The 20,186-nt window shown below is 39.1% G+C and overlaps 1 protein-coding gene across 1 annotated transcript in view; it reads right to left on the reverse strand.

Annotated features, from left to right (window-relative positions):
* MYO3B (myosin IIIB) overlaps window positions 1-19,016 on the reverse strand; it is a 547,383-nt gene extending 528,367 nt beyond the window's left edge. The window contains exons 1-2 of the mRNA XM_045163938.1: window positions 14,222-19,016; window positions 12,142-12,464 (exon numbers count right to left, since the gene is read on the reverse strand). Of these exons, the coding sequence (XP_045019873.1) occupies window positions 12,142-12,194 (53 nt within the window). The 5' untranslated portion in view covers window positions 12,195-12,464; window positions 14,222-19,016. The remainder of the gene's footprint in view (window positions 1-12,141; window positions 12,465-14,221) is intronic.
* Window positions 19,017-20,186: the final 1,170 nt, after the last annotated feature.

A 20,186-nucleotide genomic window follows, 5' to 3' on the forward strand; every position in this document is an offset into this window, starting at 1 on the left:
AAACGGTGCTGTGATGAACTTTGGGGTACACACGTCTCTTTCAATTCTGGTTTCCTCGGTGTGTATGCCCAGCAGTGGGATTGCTGGGTCATATGGCAGTTCTATTTCCAGTTTTTTAAGGAATCTTCACACTGTTCTCCATAGTGACTGTACTAGTTTGCATTCCCACCAACAGTGTAAGAGGGTTCCCTTTTCTCCACATTTATTGTTTTCTCCAGCATTTATTGTTTGTAGACTTTTGGATAGCAGCCATTCTGACTGGCCTGAAATGGTACCTCATTGTGGTTTTTTGCATTTCTCTGATCATGAGTGATGTTGAGCATCTTTTCATCTGTTTGTTAGCCATCTGTATGTCTTCTTTGGAGAAATGTTTGTTTAGTTCTTTGGCCCATTTTTTGATTGGGTCATTTATTTTTCTGGAATTGAGCTGCAGGATCTGCTTGTATATTTTTGAGATTCTTTGTCAGTTGCTTCATTTGCTATTATTTTCTCCCATTCTGAAGGCTGTCTTTTCACCTTGTTTATAGTTTCCTTTGTTGTGCAGAAGCTTTTAATTTTAATTTGGTCCCATTTGTTTCTTTTTGCTTTTATTTCCAATATTCTGGGAGGAGGGTCATAGAGGATCCTGCTGTGATGTATGTCGGAGAGTGTTTTGCCTATGTTCTCCTCTAGGAGTTTTATAGTTTCTTGTCTTACGTTTAGATCTTTAATCCATTTTGAGTTTATTTTTGTGTATGGTGTTAGAAAGTGTTCTAGTTTCATTCTTTTACAAGTAGTTGACCAGTTTTCCCAGCACCACTTGTTAAAGAGATTGTCTTTTCTCCATTGTATATTCTTGCCTTCTTTGTCAAAGATAAGGTGTTCATAGGTGCGTGGATTAATCTCTGGGCTTTCTATTTTGTTCCATTGATCTATATTTCTGTCTTTGTGCCAGTACCACACTGTCTTGATAACTGTGGCTTTGTAGTAGAGCCTGAAGTCATGCAGGTTGATTCCTCCAGTTACATTCTTCTTTCTCAAGATTGCTTTGGCTGCTACTGCTGCTGCTAAGTCACTTCAGTTGTGTCCGACTCTGTGTGACCCCATAGACGGCAGCCCACCAGGCTCCCCAGTCCCTGGGATTCTCCAGTCAAGAACACTGGAGTAGGTTGCCATTTACTTCTCCAATGCATGAAAGTTATTCAAGGTTTTTTGTATTTCCATACAAATTGTGAAATTATTTTTTCTAGCTCTGTGAAAAATACCATTGGTAGCTTGATAGGGATTGCACTGAATCTATATATATTGCAGTATAAATATTGCAATTGAATCACTATATTGAATCTATATATTGCACTGAATCACTATATTGATTCTTCCAATCCATGAACACGGTATATTTCTCCATCTATTTGTGTCCTCTTTGATTTCTTTCACCAGTGTTTTATAGTTTTCTATAGATAGGTCTTTTCTTTCTTTAGGTTGATATATTCCTAAGTATTTTATTCTTTTCATTGCAATGGTGAATGGAATTGTTTCCTTAATTTCTCTTTCTATTTTCTCATTATTAGTGTATAGGAATGCAAGGGATTTCTGTGTGTTGATTTTATATCCTGTAACTTTACTATATTCATTGATTAGCTCTAGTAATTTTCTGATAGTCTTCAGGGTTTTCTATGTAGGGGATCATGTCATCTGCAAACATTGATTGATTTGCGGATATTGAAGAATCCTTGCATCCCTGGGATAAAGCCCACTTAGTCATGATGTATGATCTTTTTAATATGTTGTTGGATTCTGTTTACTAGAATTTTGTTAAGGATTTTTGCATCTATGTTCATCAGTGATATTGGCCTGTAGTTTTCTTTTTTTGTGGCATCTTTGTCAGGTTTGGTATTAGGGTGATGGTGGCCCCATAGAATGAGTTTGGGAGTTTTCCTTCCTCTGCAATTTTCTGGAAGAGTTTGAGTAGGATAGGTGTTAGCTCTTCTCTAAATTTTTGGTAGAATTCAGATGTGAAGCCGTCTGGACCTGGCCTTTTGTTTGCTGGAAGATTTCTGATTACAGTTTCAATTTCTGTGCTTGTGATGGGTCTGTTAAGATTTTCTATTTCTTCCTGGTTCAGTTTTGGAAAGTTGTACTTTTCTATGAATTTGTCCATTTCTTCCAAGTTGTCCATTTTATTGGCATATAGTTGCTGATAGTAGTCTCTTATGATCCTTTGTATTTCTGTGTTGTCTGTTGTGATCTCTCCATTTTCACTTCTAATTTTATTGATTTGATTTTTCTCCCTTTGTTTCTTGATGAGTCTGGCTAATCATTTGTCAATTTTATTTATCTTCTCAAAGAATCAGCTTTTGGCTTTGTTGATTTTTGCTATGGTCTCTTTTGTTTCTTTTGCATTTATTTCTGCCCTAATTCTTAAGATTTCTTTCCTTCTACTAACCCTGGGGTTCTTCATTTCTTCCTTTTCTAGTTGCTTTAGGTGTAGAGTTAGGTTATTTATTTGACTTTTTTCTTGTTTCCTGTGGTATGCCTGTATTGCTATGAACCTTCCCCTTAGCACTGCTTTTACAGTGTCCCACAGGTTTTGGGTTGTTGTGTTTTCATTTTCATTCATTTCTATGCATATTTTGATTTATTTTTGATTTCTTCTGTGATTTGTTGGTTATTCAGCAGCGTGTTGTTCAGCGTCCATATGTTGGAATTCTTAATAGCTTTTCTCCTGTAATTGAGATCTAATCTTACTGCATTGTGGTCAGAAAAGATGCTTGGGATGATTTCAGTTGTTTTAAATTTACCAAGGCTAGATTTATGGCCCAGGATATGATCTATCCTGGAGAAGGTTCAGTGTGCGCTTGAGAAAAAGGTGAAATTCATTGTTTTGGGGTGAAATGTCCTATAGATATCAATTAGGTCTAACTGGTCTGTTGTATCACTTAAAGTTTGTGTTTCCTTGTTAATTTTCTGTTTAGTTGATCTATCCATAGGTGTGAGTGAGGTATTAAAGTCTACCACTATTATTGTGTTATTGTTAATTTCCCCTTTCATACTTGTTAGCATTTGTCTTACATATTGCAGTGCTCCTATGTTAGGTGCATATATATTTATAATTGTTATATCTTCTTCTTGGATTGATCCTTTGATCATTATGTAGTGTCCTTCTTTGTCTCTTTTCACAGCCTTTGTTTTATTTACTTTGTTTCACAGTCTATTTTATCTGATATGAGTATTGCTACTCCTGCTTTCTTTTGGTCTCTATTTGCATGGAATATCTTTTTCCAGCCCTTCACTTTCAGTCTGTATGTGTTCCTTGTTTTGAGGTGGGTCTCTTGTAGACAACAAATATAGGGGTCTTGTTTTTGTATCCATTCAGCCAGTCTTTGTCTTTTGGTTGGGGCATTCGACCCATTTACATTTAAGGTAATTATTGATAAGTATGAATGTGAAGTCAAGTGGGCCTTAGAAAGCATCACTACGAACAAAGCTAGTGAAGGTGATGGAATTCCAGTTGAGCTATTCCAAATCCTGAAAGATGATGCTGTGAAAGTGCTGCACTCAATATGCCAGCAAATCTGGAAAACTCAGCAGTGGCCACAGGACTGGAAAAGGTCAGTTTTCATTCCAATCCCAAAGAAAGGCAATGCCAAAGAATGTTCAAACTACTGCACAATTGCACTCATCTCACACACTAGTAAAGTAATGCTCAAAATTCTCCAAGCCAGGCTTCAGCAATACGTGAACCGTGAACTTCCTGATGTTCAAGCTGGTTTTAGAAAAGGCAGAGAGGAACCAGAGATCAAATTGCAAACATCCGCTGGATCATAGAAAAAGCAAGAGAGTTCCAGAAAAACATCTATTTCTGCTTTATTGACTATGCCAAAGCCTTTGACTGTGTGGATCACAATAAACTGTGGAAAATTCTGAAAGAGATGGGAATACCAGACCACCTGATCTGCCTCTTGAGAAATTTGTATGCAGGTCAGGAAGCAACAGTTAGAACTGGACATGGAACAACAGACTGGTTCCAAATAGGAAAAGGAGTTCGTCAAGGCTGTATATTGTCACCCTGTTTATTTAACTTATATGCAGAGTACATCATGAGAAATGCTGGACTGGAAGAAACACAAGCTGGAATCAAGATTGCCGGGAGAAATATCAATAACCTCAGATATGCAGATGACACCACCCTTATGGCAGAAAGTGAAGAGGAACTCAAAAGCCTCTTGATGAAAGTGAAAGTGGAGAGTGAAAAAGTTGGCTTAAAGCTCAACATTCAGAAAACAAAGATCATGGCATCCGGTCCCACCACTTCATGGCAAATAGATGGGGAAACAGTGGAAACAGTGTCAGACTTTATTTTTGAGGGCTCCAAAATCACTACAGATGGTGACTGCAGCCATGAAATTAAAAGACGCTTACTCCTTGGAAGGAAAGTTATGACCAACCTAGATAACATATTCAAAAGCAGAGACATTACTTTGCCAACAAAGGTTCGTCTAGTCAAGGCTATGGTTTTTCCTGTGGTCATGTATGGATGTGAGAGTTGGACTGTGAAGAAGGCTGAGCGCTGAAGAATTGATGCTTTTGAACTGTGGTGTTGGAGAAGACTCGTGAGAGTCCCTTGGACTGCAAGGAGATCCAACCAGTCCATTCTGAAGGAGATCAGCCCTGGGATTTCTTTGGAAGGAATGATGCTAAAGCTGAAACTCCAGTACTTTGGCCACCTCATGCGAAAGAGTTGACTCATTGGAAAAGACTCTGATGCTGGGAGGGATTGGAGGCAGGAGGAGAAGGGGACGACAGAGGATGAGATGGCTGGATGGCATCACTGACTCGATGGACGTGAGTCTGAGTGAACTCCAGGAGTTGGTGATGGATAGGGAGGCCTGGAGTGCTGCGATTCATGGGGTCACAAAGAGTCGGACACAACTGAGCGACTGATCTGATCTGATCTGATCTGATGATCCCACTGCCATTTACTTTATTGTTTTGGGTTCGAGTTTATACACCCATTCTGTGTTTCCTCTCTAGAGAAGATCCTTTAGCATTTGTTGGAGAGCTGGTTTGGTGGTGCTGAATTCTCTCAGCTTTTGCTTGTCTGTAAAGCTTTTGATTTCTCCTTCATATTTGAATGAGATCCTTGCTAGGTATAGTAATCTGGGCTGTAGGTTATTTTCTTTCATCACTTTAAGTATGTCCTGACATTCCCTCCTGGCCTGAAGAGCTTCTATTGAAAGATCAGCTGTTATCCTTATGGGAATCCCCTTATGTGTTATTTGTTGTTTTTCCCTTGCTGCTTTTAATATTTGTTCTTTGTGTTTGATCTATGTTAATTTGATTAATATGTGTCTTGGGGTGTTTTGCCTTGGGTTTATCCTGTTTGGGACTCTCTGGGTTTCTTGGACTTGGGTGATTATTCCCTTCCCCATTTTAGGGAAGTTTTCAACTATTATCTCCTCAAGTATTTTCTCATGGTCTTTCTTTTTGTCTTCTTCTTCTGGGACTCCTATGTCCTAGAGGTCTCTGAAGTTGTCCTCATTTCTTTTAATTCGTTTTTCTGTTTCCCTCTGTTTCATTTATTTCTACCATTCTATCTTCTACCTCACTTATCCTATCTTCTGCCTCTGTTATTCTACTGTTGGTTCCCTCCAGAGTATTTTTGATCTCATTTATTGCATTATTCATTATATATTGACTCTTTTTTATTCCCTCTAGGTCCTTGTTAAACCTTTCTTGCATCTTCTCAATCCTTGTCTCCAGGCTATTTATCTGTAACTCCATTTTGTTTGCAAGATTTTGGATCATTTTCACTATCATTATTTGGAATTCTTTATCAGGTAGATTCCCTATCTCTTCCTCTTTGGTTTGGTTTGGTGGGCATTTATCCTGTTCCTTTACCTGCTGGATATTTCTCTGCCTTTTCATCTTGTTTATATTGCTGTTTGTGGTGGCCTTTCCATATTCTGGCAGTTTGTGGTTCCTCTTTTTTGTGGAGGTTCCTCACTGTGGGTGGGGTTGTACAGGTGGCTTGTCAAGGTTTCCTAGTTAGGGAAGCTTGTGTCGGTGTTCTGGTGGGTGGAGCTGGATTTCTTCTCTCTGGAGTGCAATGTAGTGTCCAGTAATGAGTTATGAGATGTCAGTGGATTTGGAGTGACTTTGGGCAGCCTGAATATTGAAGATCAAGGCTATGTTCCTCTGTTGCTGGAGAATTTGTGTGGTATGTCTTGCTCTGGAACTTGTTGACCCTTGGGTGGTGCTTGGTTTCAGTGTAGGTATGGAAGCATTTGATTGACTCTTGTCAATCAATGTTCCCTGGAGTCAGGATTTCTCTGGTGTTCTCCGGATTTGGACTTAAGCCTCCTGCCTCTGGTTTTCAGTCTTATTCTTACAGTAGCCTCAAGACTTCTCCATCTATACAGCACTGATGATAAAACATCTAGGTTAAAGATGAAAAGTTTCTCCACAGTTAGGGACACCCAGAGAGGTACAGAGAGTTATATGGAGAAGAGAAGAGGGAAGAGGGAGTTAGAGGTGACCAGGAGGAGAAGAGGGGGAATCAAAAGAGGAGAGAGCAAGCTAGCCAGTAATCACTTCCCTATGTGCTCTCCACAGTCTGGATCCCTCAGAGATGTTCACTGTGTTATACAGAGAAGAGAAGAGGGAAGAAGGAGACAGAGGTGGCCAGGAGGATAAAAGGGGGAATCAAAAGGAGAGAGACAGATATAGCCAGTAATCAGTTCCCTAAGTGTTCTCCACAGCCTGGAACACACACAGAGATTCGCAGAGTTGGGTAGAGAAGAAAAGGGGGAGGGAGGAGATAGAGGGGACCTGGTAGAGAAAAAGGAGAGTCCAAAGTGGAAGAGAGCAGTCAAGTCACTTAATCTCGCTCCAAGTAAAAATGGGTACTGAAGATTGAGTTCTTAAAGGTACAAAATTGATAACAAATACCAAAAAGCAAAGATTAAAAATCTAGAGTAGAGATTGGATTCTCAAAAATACAATATTAAAGAAAAAAACAAAGTCACAAAACTTATAAGATATATATATATGAAGTTTGCTTTAAAAATAGGGTCTTTTTTTTGCAAAGTAATAGTAGGTTATAAAAATGAAAATTAAAGGAGTAATAGAGGACTTAAAATTAAAAAAATTTTTTTTAATTTTAAAATGATAGTAGTAAAAATATATCTAGGACTTTATCTGGTGGTGTTGTGGACAGTGTGGGGTCAGTTCATTTTCAGATAGTTCCTTGATCCGGCTTATACTTCTTAAGATCTATAGGCCCCTTCCTATGTAGTCGGTGCTAACTACAGGGTTTTAATCTATTGCACCTGTCACTTACAAGGCGGTTCCCTCTGTCTGTTTTAGCTTCTTCTTTTTGCCGGTCTCTTCAGTGTCTAATTTCTGCCCTGACACAAGGGGGTGGTGGTGGTCACTTTTTTAGGCTCACTTGTTCAGTCGTGCTGTGGGGAGGAAGACTGCAAACAATATCACTAGCGTGTGTTTGCAGTGTTTCAGCCACATTGGGTTTGCCCCTGCTCACGGCATGTGTGATTTCCCAGTCTACACTGCTTAGGCTCTAGGATTCTCTGCCAGGACATGTCTGAGGCGGGTTCTGAGTTGTATGCACTTCCCAGGTCTAAGCCACCCAAGTTCAGGTTCTTGGGTATGCCACAGAGACACAGACTTGGTTGGGCCTACGTTTTGTGCCCTTCCCAGGTCCGAGCAGCTCAGGTGACCAGATGCTTGGTGAGCACAGTCACTCCCAGGTGGGGGCTGTGACTTGTTGCCTCCCCCATCCCTGCCACTCAGTTTTCTGTGTGTACAACCGGCGTGCCTTCTCACGTGTGCTGTGTCTCTTCTGGGAGCTGATCTCTGGCTGCAACCCTCCTGGAGGATGCCGACTGTCCAGAACCCCAAGAAGTCTTGGTTAGCAACGAAGCCTGCATGCAGTTTGGTAGAGGATGCCTCTCTGGGGCTGTGATTGCCCGCTTCCAGCTCTGGCTGCCCTCGCCTGCCTGTCTCTGGTGGGGGATGGCTGGTCCACAGCTGGCTACATCTGCTCAGTCCTTTGTTCTGTGAGTGGGCCTGGCAATGTCTTAGGTTAGGGCTTTTCGCAGGATAGCTATTCCACATTCTGGGTTGCTATCTCAAGTTAGTTCCCTCAAATTGCCCTCGGGGCATTCAGGCCCGGTCCTTACCCAATGCAATGCAGCCTGTGCCTCCCTGTCCAGCCCTGGCTTGCTAGTGGTGGATGTGAGCATCTGCACTGCTTCTCCACTGGGAGTTGCCATTAGGCACATAATCTGTGGGTTTTAATTATTTATTTTTCCTCCTGGTTATGTTGCCCTCTGAGGTTCCAAGGCTTGCCACAGATTCGCCAGTGAGAGTGTTTCCTGGTATTTGGAAACTTCTCTCTTTTTTAAGACTCCCTTCCCTGGACAGATCTCCATCCCTACCTCTTTTGTCTCTCTTTTTATCTTTTATATTTTTTCCTACCTCCTTTCGAAGACAATGGGCTGCCTTTCTGGGTGCCTGATGTCCTCTGCCAGCATTCAGAAGTTGTTTATGAAATTTACTCAGCGTTTAAATGTTCTTTGGATGAGTTTGTGGGAGAGAAAGTGGTCTCCCAGTCCTATTCCTCTGCCATCTTAGGACCGCCCCCTTACCATTCCTATTCAATATCACACTTGACATTGTAGCTACTGCAATGAGGCTATAAAAAGTAATAAAAGGCTTACAAGTTAGAAAGGAAGAAAATGTCCCCATTCACAGACATTAAGATTGTCCTTATGGAAGAATCTGAGAAAGCTACAAAAAGCTCCTAGAACTAAAATGAGTCTGACAGGTCACAAGACCAATGCACACAAAACAATTAAACTTCTATATATTAGCAATGAGCAACTGGAAACTAATTTTTAAAAAAAATACTAACTTACAAAGTAAATTCTCAAGTACAAATATAATTCAGTCTTAGATTGTTTTTCAAACTCCTACTATACAAAGGCATTTAAAAGTTTTAAAATTCAAAAACAGAGAAAACTTAGCCATGGTGTTAGAAGACAACAGGTTTGGGGGGAGAAAGGATGTAACATCTGGGGCAGGACCTAGGAGGATTTTGGTTTCTAAGATATTGTTCTATTTCCTGACTTGGATGATGATATACCTACCTTGTGATAATTCACTAAAATAAACAACTACAAATTGTGTACTTTTCTGAATGTACACTCAACATCAATTTTTTAATTTATTTTTTAAAATTTATTTTAATTGGAGGCTAATTACTTTACAATATTGTATTGGTTTTGCCATACATCAACATGAATCTGCCACGGGTGTACACATGTTCGCCATCCTGAACCCCACTCCCACCTCCCTCCCCATATCATCCCTCTGGATCATCCCAGTACACCAGCCCCAAGCATCCTGTATCCTGCATTGAACCTGGACTGGCGATTCATTTCTTATATGATATTATACATGTTTCAATGCCATTCTCCCAAATCATCCCACCCTCTCCTTCTCCCACAGAGTCCAAAAGACTGTTATATACATCTGGGTCTCTCTTGCTGTCTCCCATATAGGGTTATTGTTACCATCTTTCTAAATTCCATATATATGCGTTAGTATACTGTATTGGTGTTTTTCTTTCTGGCTTACTTCACTCTGTATAATAGGCTCCAGTTTCACCCACCTCATTAGAACTGATTCAAATGTATTCTTTTTAATGGCTGAGTAATACTCCATTGTGTATATGTACCACTGCTTTCTTATCCATTCATCTGCTGATGGAAATCTAGGTTGCTTCCATGTTCTGGCTATTATAAACAGTGCTGTGATGAACTTTGGGGTACACACGTCTCTTTCAATTCTGGTTTCCTCGGTGTGTATTCCCAGCAGTGGGATTGCTGGGTTATATGGCAGTTCTATTTCCAGTTTTTTAAGGAATCTCCACACTGCTCTCCATAGTGACTGTACTAGTTTGCATTCCCACCAACAGTGTAAGAGGGTTCCCTTTTCTCCACATTTATTGTTTTCTCCAGCATTTATTGCTTGTAGACTTTTGGATTGCAGCCATTCTGACTGGCCTGAAATGGTACCTCATTGTGGTTTTGATTTGCATTTCTCTGATAATGAGTGATGTTGAGCATCTTTTCATGTGTTTGTTAGCCATCTGGATGTCTTCTTTGGAGAAATGTCTATTTAGTTCTTTGGTCCATTTTTTGATTGAGTCATTTATTTTTCTCGAATTGAGCTGTAGGAGTTGCTTGTATATTTTTGAGATTAGTTGTTTGTCAGTTGCTTCATTTGCTATTATTTTCTCCCATTCTGAAGGCTGTCTTTTCACCTTGCTTAGAGTTTCCTTTGTTGTGCAGAAGCTTTTAATTTTAATTAGGTCCCATTTGTTTATTTTTGCTTTTATTTCCAATAACATCAATTTTTAATAGTAATGATAAACATAAAGAGAAAATACAGAGGACTAGTAGTTGTTGAGACATTTGTAAAACTGCATTTTGAAACTACAGTTTGCATCTGGCATTAACTAGGAATGATCTGAGAAATATGTTGATTTAATTTAACCTTACCTAATTTACAAAGATCACTATATCTCCATAAAATCTTTTTGCTTCATGAAATTTTCCTCACTCTCACCCATATTTCCCTCACCTTATTATCCATCAATGACATCAACTATCACTAATCATTTCACAATGTATACCTATATCAAAACATCACATTGTACACCATAAATATATACATAATTTTTATTATATGTCAATCATGCCTGAATAAAGCTGGAAAAGTGTATATTTTGAAGTGTATATATTTTTAAATTATACAAATGATTGTATCATAAATACTATTTTTTTACCCAACACCATGGTTTTGAACAAGCCTCTCCCTAACGGTGTACACTTATAATTATTTCTGGCTGCTACAGAGCTTTCTCAATTTGTGTCTACTACTTCTGTAATGGATTACAACAACAAAATCCACACTGAAAACCTTATACCTATGTCCTATGCAAAATGATTCTCCATAATAAACATCCAGGGTTGGTATAGTTGGGTTATAAATTATGCATACTGTTCTTTGCTAGGCTTCCCTGACGGCTCTGTGGTAAAGAATCCGCCTGCAAATGCAGGAGATGCAGGTTCCATTCCTGGTTTGGGAAGATCCCTTGGAGAAGGAAAAGGCAACCCGGTCCACTATCCTTGCCTGGGAACTCCCATGGACAGAGGAGCCTGATGGGCTACAGTCCATCTAGTCGCAAAAGCAAAGGATATGACTTATTGACTAAATAACAAGGTACTGCCAGAACATCAGTCTAGAAAAAATATCTCATCATGCTGTTAGTTTGTAGTTACTTGATTGTCAGTGAGGTTATTTCTTTCATAGAGATGTTACTCATCTAGGTCATCTGGCTTTGTGAATTGCCTATTCATATCTTTTCCCCATTTTCCTATTAGGCTTTTAAGTACCTTCAACTGATTTAAATAAGTCCTCCACAAAGCACAAAGTAAACAGTTGATAATTTTGACATTAAAATTAAGTATTTCTCTTCCATAAATAACACTATGGGCAGAATTCAAAGGAAACGAACAGATAACCAAATATAAGAAAATATTTGCAGTATCTAAAACATCAAGAATGTCTCCATTCTAACTTATTTAATCCTCCCAATGAGCCCAGAAGTCCGTGCCCTTAAAACACTCATTTTATAGACTACAAAACTGAGACCAGAGACTCTGTATAACTCACCCATGATGAAATAGCTAATTAGAAGATTCTTCCATTCAAAAATCTATCCCCTGGGACTTCTGGTTTCCATTTCCACAATTAAGGAGTTTGAAGCAATCACTCAGTCCTAAGAAGTAAAAAGCTAACAGACTGAAAAACCAACTCTCTTGGATCCATAAGAGAGGGGAGGACATAAGGCAAACTGCTTGTCTCCAAGACTGAAGAGAGGAGCAAAGACGGAAAGCTGCAGTTTACTGAAACTGAGACTCACCATTGGAAACATCTGCGGGCGCCAGTGCGGGAGCAGGAAAACCTGAATGCAATCGACAAGTGCTGGAGGCTCAGCGTGCAAGACAACGCTGAGAGTTAAAACTCCAATGGGACCTTGTTATGGGTGGCCCACGATACTGTGAGACTTACCTCCAGAAGTTTGACCTGGTTCCCACCGGAACTACAGGAGAAAAATCCCTCATACGACTGGCAGGGGGAGGAAGAGGAACTATTTTGAAATGCGCCAGAGTACTGTACCCTCTTTAACAAGTCCTTAGTGTGCTGCTTAGGTGTTCAGTTCTCTCAGAATCTTTGTGACTCTTTGAGTTGTAGCCCGCTAGGGTCCTCAGCCCATGGGATTCTCCAGGCAAGAATACTGGAGTAGGTTGTCATTTCCTCCACCAATGGATCTTCCTCACTCAGGGATCGAACCCGCGTCTCCTGTGTCTCCTGCATTGCAGCCGGTTCTTTACCTGCCGAGCCATTGGGAAAGCCCCAGCAAGTGAGACTAGTTACCAGAGCCTCATCTGCTGGGGTATTTTCAGAGTCTAAGACCAGAAGAAGGGAAATACCCAACTCCAGCCAGCTCTATGCCATCATGTCCTACCTGACGGGGGAGGGGAAAAAAAAAAAAAAAAAAAAAAAAAACTAAAGAAACACTTGTGAAGTCCATAGCTGAAAGGCACAGGCTCGCTGAAAGCCCGAAACCCAATCACAGGACTAGAGTGCTTCCCCTCCCCCAATATCTCATTACCGCATTACTTACACCTGTTTACATTACTTCTTTTAAACAAATACATTAAGTCTGGCTATCAAGAAAAAAATAAGATATACCAAAAGATGAAAACACACACACAACATGAAAGCACCGAAAAGAAATGCTAGAGATTAAAAAAAAAAAAAAAACCCAGCAATGAATTAGGCCTTTGATAGGCATTTAGTAGACTGGATACAGTTGGGGAAAGAAACTCTGAGCTAGAGGATATAGCAATAGAATCCTCAAAAGCCAGAAAGCAAAGAGAATAAAGACTGAGGAAAAAGACAGGACCATCCAAGGTCTGTGGGACAGTTTACAAAAGGTGAAACACACACAAATGGGGTACAAGAGGGAGAAGGAGAGAAAGGGAGGAAATATCTCAAACAGTAATGACTGAGGATTTCTTCAAATTAGCATCAGACTCCAAACCACAAATCCAATAAGCCTAAGAACACCAACCACGATAAATGCCAAATGCAAACAAACAAAACAAAGAAACTACACCGCATGTCGTCTTCAGAAATTACAGAAAATTAAACATAAAGGAAAAATCCTGAAAGAAGCCAGAAGGGAAAAAACCCTTACCTATAGAGGAGCAAAGGTAAGAATTAACCTCTGACTCCTCCTCAGAAACCATTCAAGCAAGAAGAGAATGGAGTGAAATGTTTAGTGTTGAAAGGAAGACACAAAAACAAACCATCAGCCTAGAACTCTGTATCTTGTCAAATTATTTTTCAACAGTGAAGGAGAAAGACTTTCTCAAACAAACAAAAAGAAATTTGTTGTCTAGTAAACCTGCCTTGCCAGAAATGTTAAAATTTCTTTAGAAAAATAACACAGGTCAGAAACTTAGACCTACATAAAGAAAGGATGAACTTCAAAGAAGGGATAAGTGAAGATAAAATTAAAATTTTTATGCTTCTTCTTAATTGAGCTAACAGAGAACAGTGTTTGAAATAATAATAGCAACAATGTGTATTAGATTTTACACACACACAGGCTTTTGTATACGTACATAAAAGTGAAGAATGACAGCAGTCGTAGAAAGGGGGGAGGAAGGAATTAGGGTTATTTTGTTCATATAAGGTACCATACCACCCATAAAATGGTAAGTGTTTATTTGAGAATGGACTTGGATTAATTGTAAGTGTATATTGCAAACTCTAGGGCAATCGTTTGTTAAAGAATTTTTTTAAAAAGAAGGATAACTGATACACTAAGAAAGGAAAAAAAAATAGAATCATAGCAAATGCTCAATTAAAACCACAAAAAGTAGGAAGGATGGAAGACAAAAATAGGAATAAAGAACAAGGTCAACAAATAGAAATAGTAACAAATATGGTAAATATTAATCCAGTTATATCAATAATCACTTTGAATGCCAATGGTCTAAATGAACCAATTAAAAGGGATTGTCAGACTGTATCAGAAAACACAACCCATCTACCTATATATTGTCTACAAGATACTCACCTTAAATTTAAGGATGTGTAGATGAAAAGTAAATGGATGGAGAAGATTCCATGCTAACACTAATGAAAAGAAAGCAGGAGTAGCTATACTACTTTCAGACAGAGCAGTTTTAAAACTAAGGAAAGAGACCAGGGATAAAGAAGAGCATTATATAATGGTAAAGGGGTTAATGCTTTAAGAAGATGTAACAATTTTTAATGTGTCATGCCTAACAGTAGATAAACAAACAAACAAAAAAAAACTAGTAGAACTGCAAGGAGAAATGTTTGAACACACTATCGCAGCTGGAAACTTCAACTCCCCTCTCTCAGATATAGACAGGACCAGCCGGCAGAAAGTCAGGACACAGCTGAACTCAACCACACCATTGATCAACTGGCTATAACTGACATCTCAGACTGCTGCACCCAACCACAGCAGAAGACACAATCTTCTCAAGCTCCTATGGAACATTTACCAGACAGACCACATTCTGGGCCATAAAACACACTTTAACAATTGTAAAACACCAGAAATCATACAAGGTTTCCCTCAGACCCCAGGGAATTAAACTAGAAAGCAGTAACAGAAAGACAATCAGAAAATCCCAAAATATGTGGAAATTAGACAACACAGTTCTAAGTAACACAGTATTCAGAGAAGTCTCAAGAGAAATTTTAAAGTATTTTGAACTAAAGAAAATGGAAACACAACTTATCAAAACTTCTGGGACACAGCAAAAGCAGTGCTTAGAGATAAATTTATAGCATTGACTGTTTATTAGAAAAGAAGAAAGATCTAAAATTGATAATTTAAGTTTCCATCCTAGGAAACTAAAAAAAGAAGAGTAAATTAACTCCAAAGTAAGCAGAAGAAACATCTGTGCTTTTAACAATTACTTTCTCTTTCCTCCCAGGAGATTGAGAACATTAGTCTTCACTTTCCTCTCCTCTCTTGTATTAAATATCTCTGTTCCCTTTCTCCTCCTTCAAGGTCCATATTCCTCAACATCAGTGTCTCCAATCTTAGGAAGTTTTTAAAGATTATTTTTTACTATACTACATTTATAGTTGTCTGTTTTTACTATACTAGCCATTTGTAATTCATACTATAATTGCATTGCTAATTACTGTTTATAGGAAAATTAATGTTTCACCAACCACACTATAACCTCCATGAGAACATGGACATTTTACTTCTTTGTTTTCCCAGGAACAGCTAACACAGGGTCTTGAATTTAAGGCCCTCAATAAATACATGTTGCTTTAACATAAATAAATACATGAAACACCTCTATAATACTCTATCCTACTTCCTATCATCAATCCCCACAGAGAATATAGAAATGTCTGATACTTCTTTCAGGCGCACTATCTGGTTTTCACTTGGTCCTTATCATAAATATTGGTAAGCTCTTTTTTTTAAGTGACTAATTTAGTAAACAGTTACAGTTGAAAGACCTGAAAATTTTAATTTAGCCTTTGGCCTAATTCACTGGTTGAATCATCTTGGGGCAGTTATTTCTGTTACTGTTCTATTTTCTTACAGTAAAAGGTGGAAGATTGTCTGAGTAAGGATCTTTTGGACAGAATACAAGAACATAGAACATACATAAACATGGTGGATGGGTGAGTTAAAAAAAAAAAGCCCATCTAGCCATTGTTAAACCCCTTAACTGGTGAACCGTTGTCCTATAAACTTATATATGTGGACACATGCAAGTATACCTTTTTGATAGTATGTTTTTCTTTTTCAAAATAGTAAAATAAGTATAATGGTGGGAGATGGACTATCATTAGAGTTGGAGGCTAGCCAGTCAGATCTGGAAGCAAAAGGAACTGAATCCAAGGAATTAAAAAAAAAAAAAAACTTCAAGGTTGACACTTAAACACAATTAAAGGGTATTGAGAAGGGCCTCAAATTTGTTGTCAATAGGTCTAAAACAAAGATATCAAAGAGAGATGGACTGAACAGAATCACTTGCCTTAAAAATTAGAGATTTACAAGAAGTTGCAAAGCTAGTACAGAGACAACCCAATATCCTCACCCCAAACAATAGTATGATATCAATACTAGGAAAAAGGCATTGGTAAATGTGTGGGTGTCACTTTGTCTCATGTGGATTTGTGTAACTGCTACTACAAATACAGAACTATTCCATCACCACAAAGATCTACCTCTTGCTACCCTTTGTAGTCAGAGATTGCTTTTAAGAAAGACAACAGTAAATAAAGGGTGAATTAAAAGCCTTGTCTGGGAGCACACCCAGGGAGGTGGGTGTGAAGAAAGTGGAAGAAGACTTAATTGTCAATAAGCCAAAATTTCCAGTGTGTCAGGGAATCTTGGTTGGGGACCTCCCACATTTGCTGGTAGCGCCCATGAGAGGCAGAGCTCTTAAGCAGAAAGAGATTTTAATTTCCTGCTCCATTGCCCCCAGAACTCCTGCACAGTCTTCCTCATCTTCTACTCTGCATCTCCCCCACTCTGGCCCAGACACTTATCTCTGGCCTCCTATTCACTAAGAGACAAGTTGCAATCCTCAAGCTCCTTAGTCCCTTAGTCAGTGACATCGACTTGCCTAATCTAACAAGTACTACCACGTACCCCACAGTAACCAGACCCCACATTTCCCTGTAATGGAAGTATTCCCAATACTCAGCCCTCATCCACTGTGTCCTCTCCTCATGGCCTCACAGAACTCATTCCAGGTTTGCATCACAAGCTGCAGACAATTTACCATAAGATAACTCAATGGTACCCCAGAACTGGCCTGAACTCAACTCTGCATGCCAACAAAAAGTGTCCCCCACCATGCTCCCCATTGTTGTGACTAGAATCATCACCCACTCGGTAATTTAATAACTTTAAAAAATAAGTAATTTAAAGTAATTTTTTAAATGTAAGAGTTTAGAAGCCTCAGTAACTCAATTCCCATGTCCTTCTCTCCAGTATCCAATAGACTAGATTGGGCTTTTGAGCACCGTTTGGCAGTTTCTTAGTTTTCTTTCCATTTCCCTCAGATCCTGATTATTTCTCAGATGAACCACTAAATCAAAGATTTAGTCCCTCCTCCACAGTGCCACAGCACTCTTTGCCCCAAACCTCCGAATGAAACAAATCACTCCCCTAATGAGACACCTACTCCACTTCTAAGGGGACACTCCTTTTGGAATTTAAAGGACTTCACTCCCCAGATATAGCGTGTGCCCTACAGCTAACCTGCCTTTGCTTCTGCTGTGCCTTATCAGCCTGGAAGGCCCCAATCCCTTTTACCTGTTTAATAAAAACCTATGCATCCTTCAGGGCCACTTTCAAAGCCATCTTCTTAGTTGAGCCTTCTTTGATCTCTCAGATGGAATGAATCCTTCTTGGCATTCTCATGGCACTTCATTGTAACAATTATTTAAGTCTGCCTAGAAATATGGTTTGTGCACATTTCTAACACTGTGGCCAGTGGCCACCTTAATCATTTTTGATATTGCAAAATACTAAAGAGTTTTAAACTAGCATTTGAATTCCAGTCCCTTTACTGACTGTATGATATTGCATCAATCAGCCTTTCAGCCTAATTTCTTCATCAGTAAAATGGGAATACGATGTCTGTCCAAAAGGGTTGCTGTAAGAACTAATATAATGTGGACAAAATGCCAAGCACAACGTCCTCTCACAGTTATTAGCTCAATTCACCACTCTGTATCAATCCTAATATCTAAGGTGAAGCTTTATGAACATCGGGCTGTTAAAACGTTTCTTGGATAAAATGGATAATATCGATGGGAGAAAAGTATATTAAAAGAGCCCAAGGGATTATAACTAGAGCCACAAACTGGCTGAAAACTGACATCGCTTAGAAAGTATTTTCAGAGAGAGAGGAAAAAAAGGAAGTAGACTGATCAACAAGGATTTCTGTCAGGGGAGGAGGGCAGTGTGTGTGTGTGTGTGTGTGTGTGTGTGTGTGTGTGTGTGTAACTTGCTAATGAACATGAATAGTAGTAAGACAATCAACTTCACCTTAGAGACATTTGTTCAAATTGCACTCACATTTTCAAATGTTCTTCCATCTTTCTATTTTGTCAAAAATGCTGAAAAGTGGGGACACTCCAACTCAACTCTATTCATCCATTTCAGATTATATGCAACAGGAGCAAATACTTTTCACAAATGCTTTTCTCCATCACAAGGATAATTGGTTCACAGGCTTTGCTTTCCTTTTCCAGCAACTCAGGGTTTTGATCTAGCGCCCGCTCAACTGTGCCCTCTAGTGGAGTTGGTAAAAAGAACTACGGGATTGTTGAAACTCCAGTGTTAAAGTATCTTTGTGCTGTAAAAATTTCCCCAATCTCCCAGACTAAGTATCAGTGAGCTTACAAAAGAGGGTTGGGAAAATGCTTAAAAACATGTGTAACAGGAGACAGACCTGCTAGCTACCATGCAGTCTTGCTTATTTTCCTCTAAAAAATAAGATCGGTGTCCCCAGCAACAAGTAGGAGAAAAGACATTGAGCCAAGAGTTTAATTTCCCCACAAATCTGAGAGAACCCTACTGTTCAATCATCTTACAAAGAAATAAATTATGTGTGATAAATTTTTTAACAGCAGAGCTATTGTATGGTAATAATATCATAGATGAGAATTATAGGTTTGCATCTTTACAGAGCTTAATTGGATTAACAGTGGAAAACTAGAAAGTAATTTCTTTGAAGCAACTATTCCTTTAAAGCAACAAGAACATTTAGGAGAAATTGCTTAAATTGCATTTTAGGCAAGCAACAAATATGTATAGAGAAGCTTGGAGAAAAGGTTACATAATTTTGATTCCTTTATGATGCAAGCCTCCGATGTACTGCTTCCCTGGCTGACACCTGAACTGCAACCCTAAGACACTCTGAGCCAGAACTACTCAGCGAAGCTTCTCCTGGGTTTCCGATTCACAGAACTGTGATGTAATGAACACTGTTTTGCTGCATTTGTCTTTTGGGTAATTTGTTACACAGCAATAGACAACTAATATAGTCTGAATCATTTAACCTGCCACTACTAGAATCTGTTAAATGTCTGTGTTCATTTAATCATAGTATTAGCTACTGTCTTCCTTGCACAGATGAGAAACCAAAGTGTGGCAGGCACTCAGCTAGCTATCAAAAAGCCACACACAATCTGTTTTTCCCCGTTGCATTCCTCTAGCATAGCAGATCAAGAGCTAAAACATTTCCCTTCCCAGATCTCTTTGCACTTGGTTGTGGCCATCTGATAGTACTGACTAATGAGATATATGTAAAAGTGTGTTGGGAAAGGACTTTTCTTGCTAAACAAAGGACAAAGTTTCATGAGAAGCTTTCAGCCTTTTTTCCTGCCTGGAAAACAAAATTAGCAGTCATCTTGCTTTCAACCTCACAGTAGCAATGAGGTTGAATAACACACTCTAACAGTGTAGAAAAGAAAAACAGGAGGGGCCGAGATCCATAGCGATTTCCTTGTGCAGATGCCCCTTCCTGGTCTGCTACCTTCAGAGTTCCTTTTACTTGAAACTAATAAACCTTTTCCTTACACACCATCTGAATAAAAACAGAAACCAACTGGAAGTAAATGTTGATGCAAGCACGACCAGGTATCCTGTAGACACAGGTGGGTCGCAGACGTGTTGGGGAGTCAGAAATGGTGTCCTACTCCTTCACTTCATTGTCAGTTTTCCATTTCTTCACCTCCAGAAGCCACACCTTGACTTCTGCAGCTACCAGTTCATCAAAGCTATACTCATCAAAGATAACAGTTAGTCCAAAATATGAGTTCTTTTGTAGCTTGTATGTCATTTAATGTCTCCACAGCACTTTATGTTTATTAGTTTCTCTTAAAATATCCTTCCTTCTAGGATTTCACGTTTTTTTTCCTTCCTCCCGTTTGGCCTCTTTTCTCCTTTTCAATCTGGTCCTATCATCTTGCAGATGATAATTCATTCTTCACATGTATACCAAAAACCCCATTGTATT

This window comes from Bubalus bubalis, chromosome 2 (genome assembly GCF_019923935.1).
Source record: "Bubalus bubalis isolate 160015118507 breed Murrah chromosome 2, NDDB_SH_1, whole genome shotgun sequence".
Classification (NCBI taxonomy): Eukaryota; Metazoa; Chordata; class Mammalia; order Artiodactyla; family Bovidae; genus Bubalus; species Bubalus bubalis.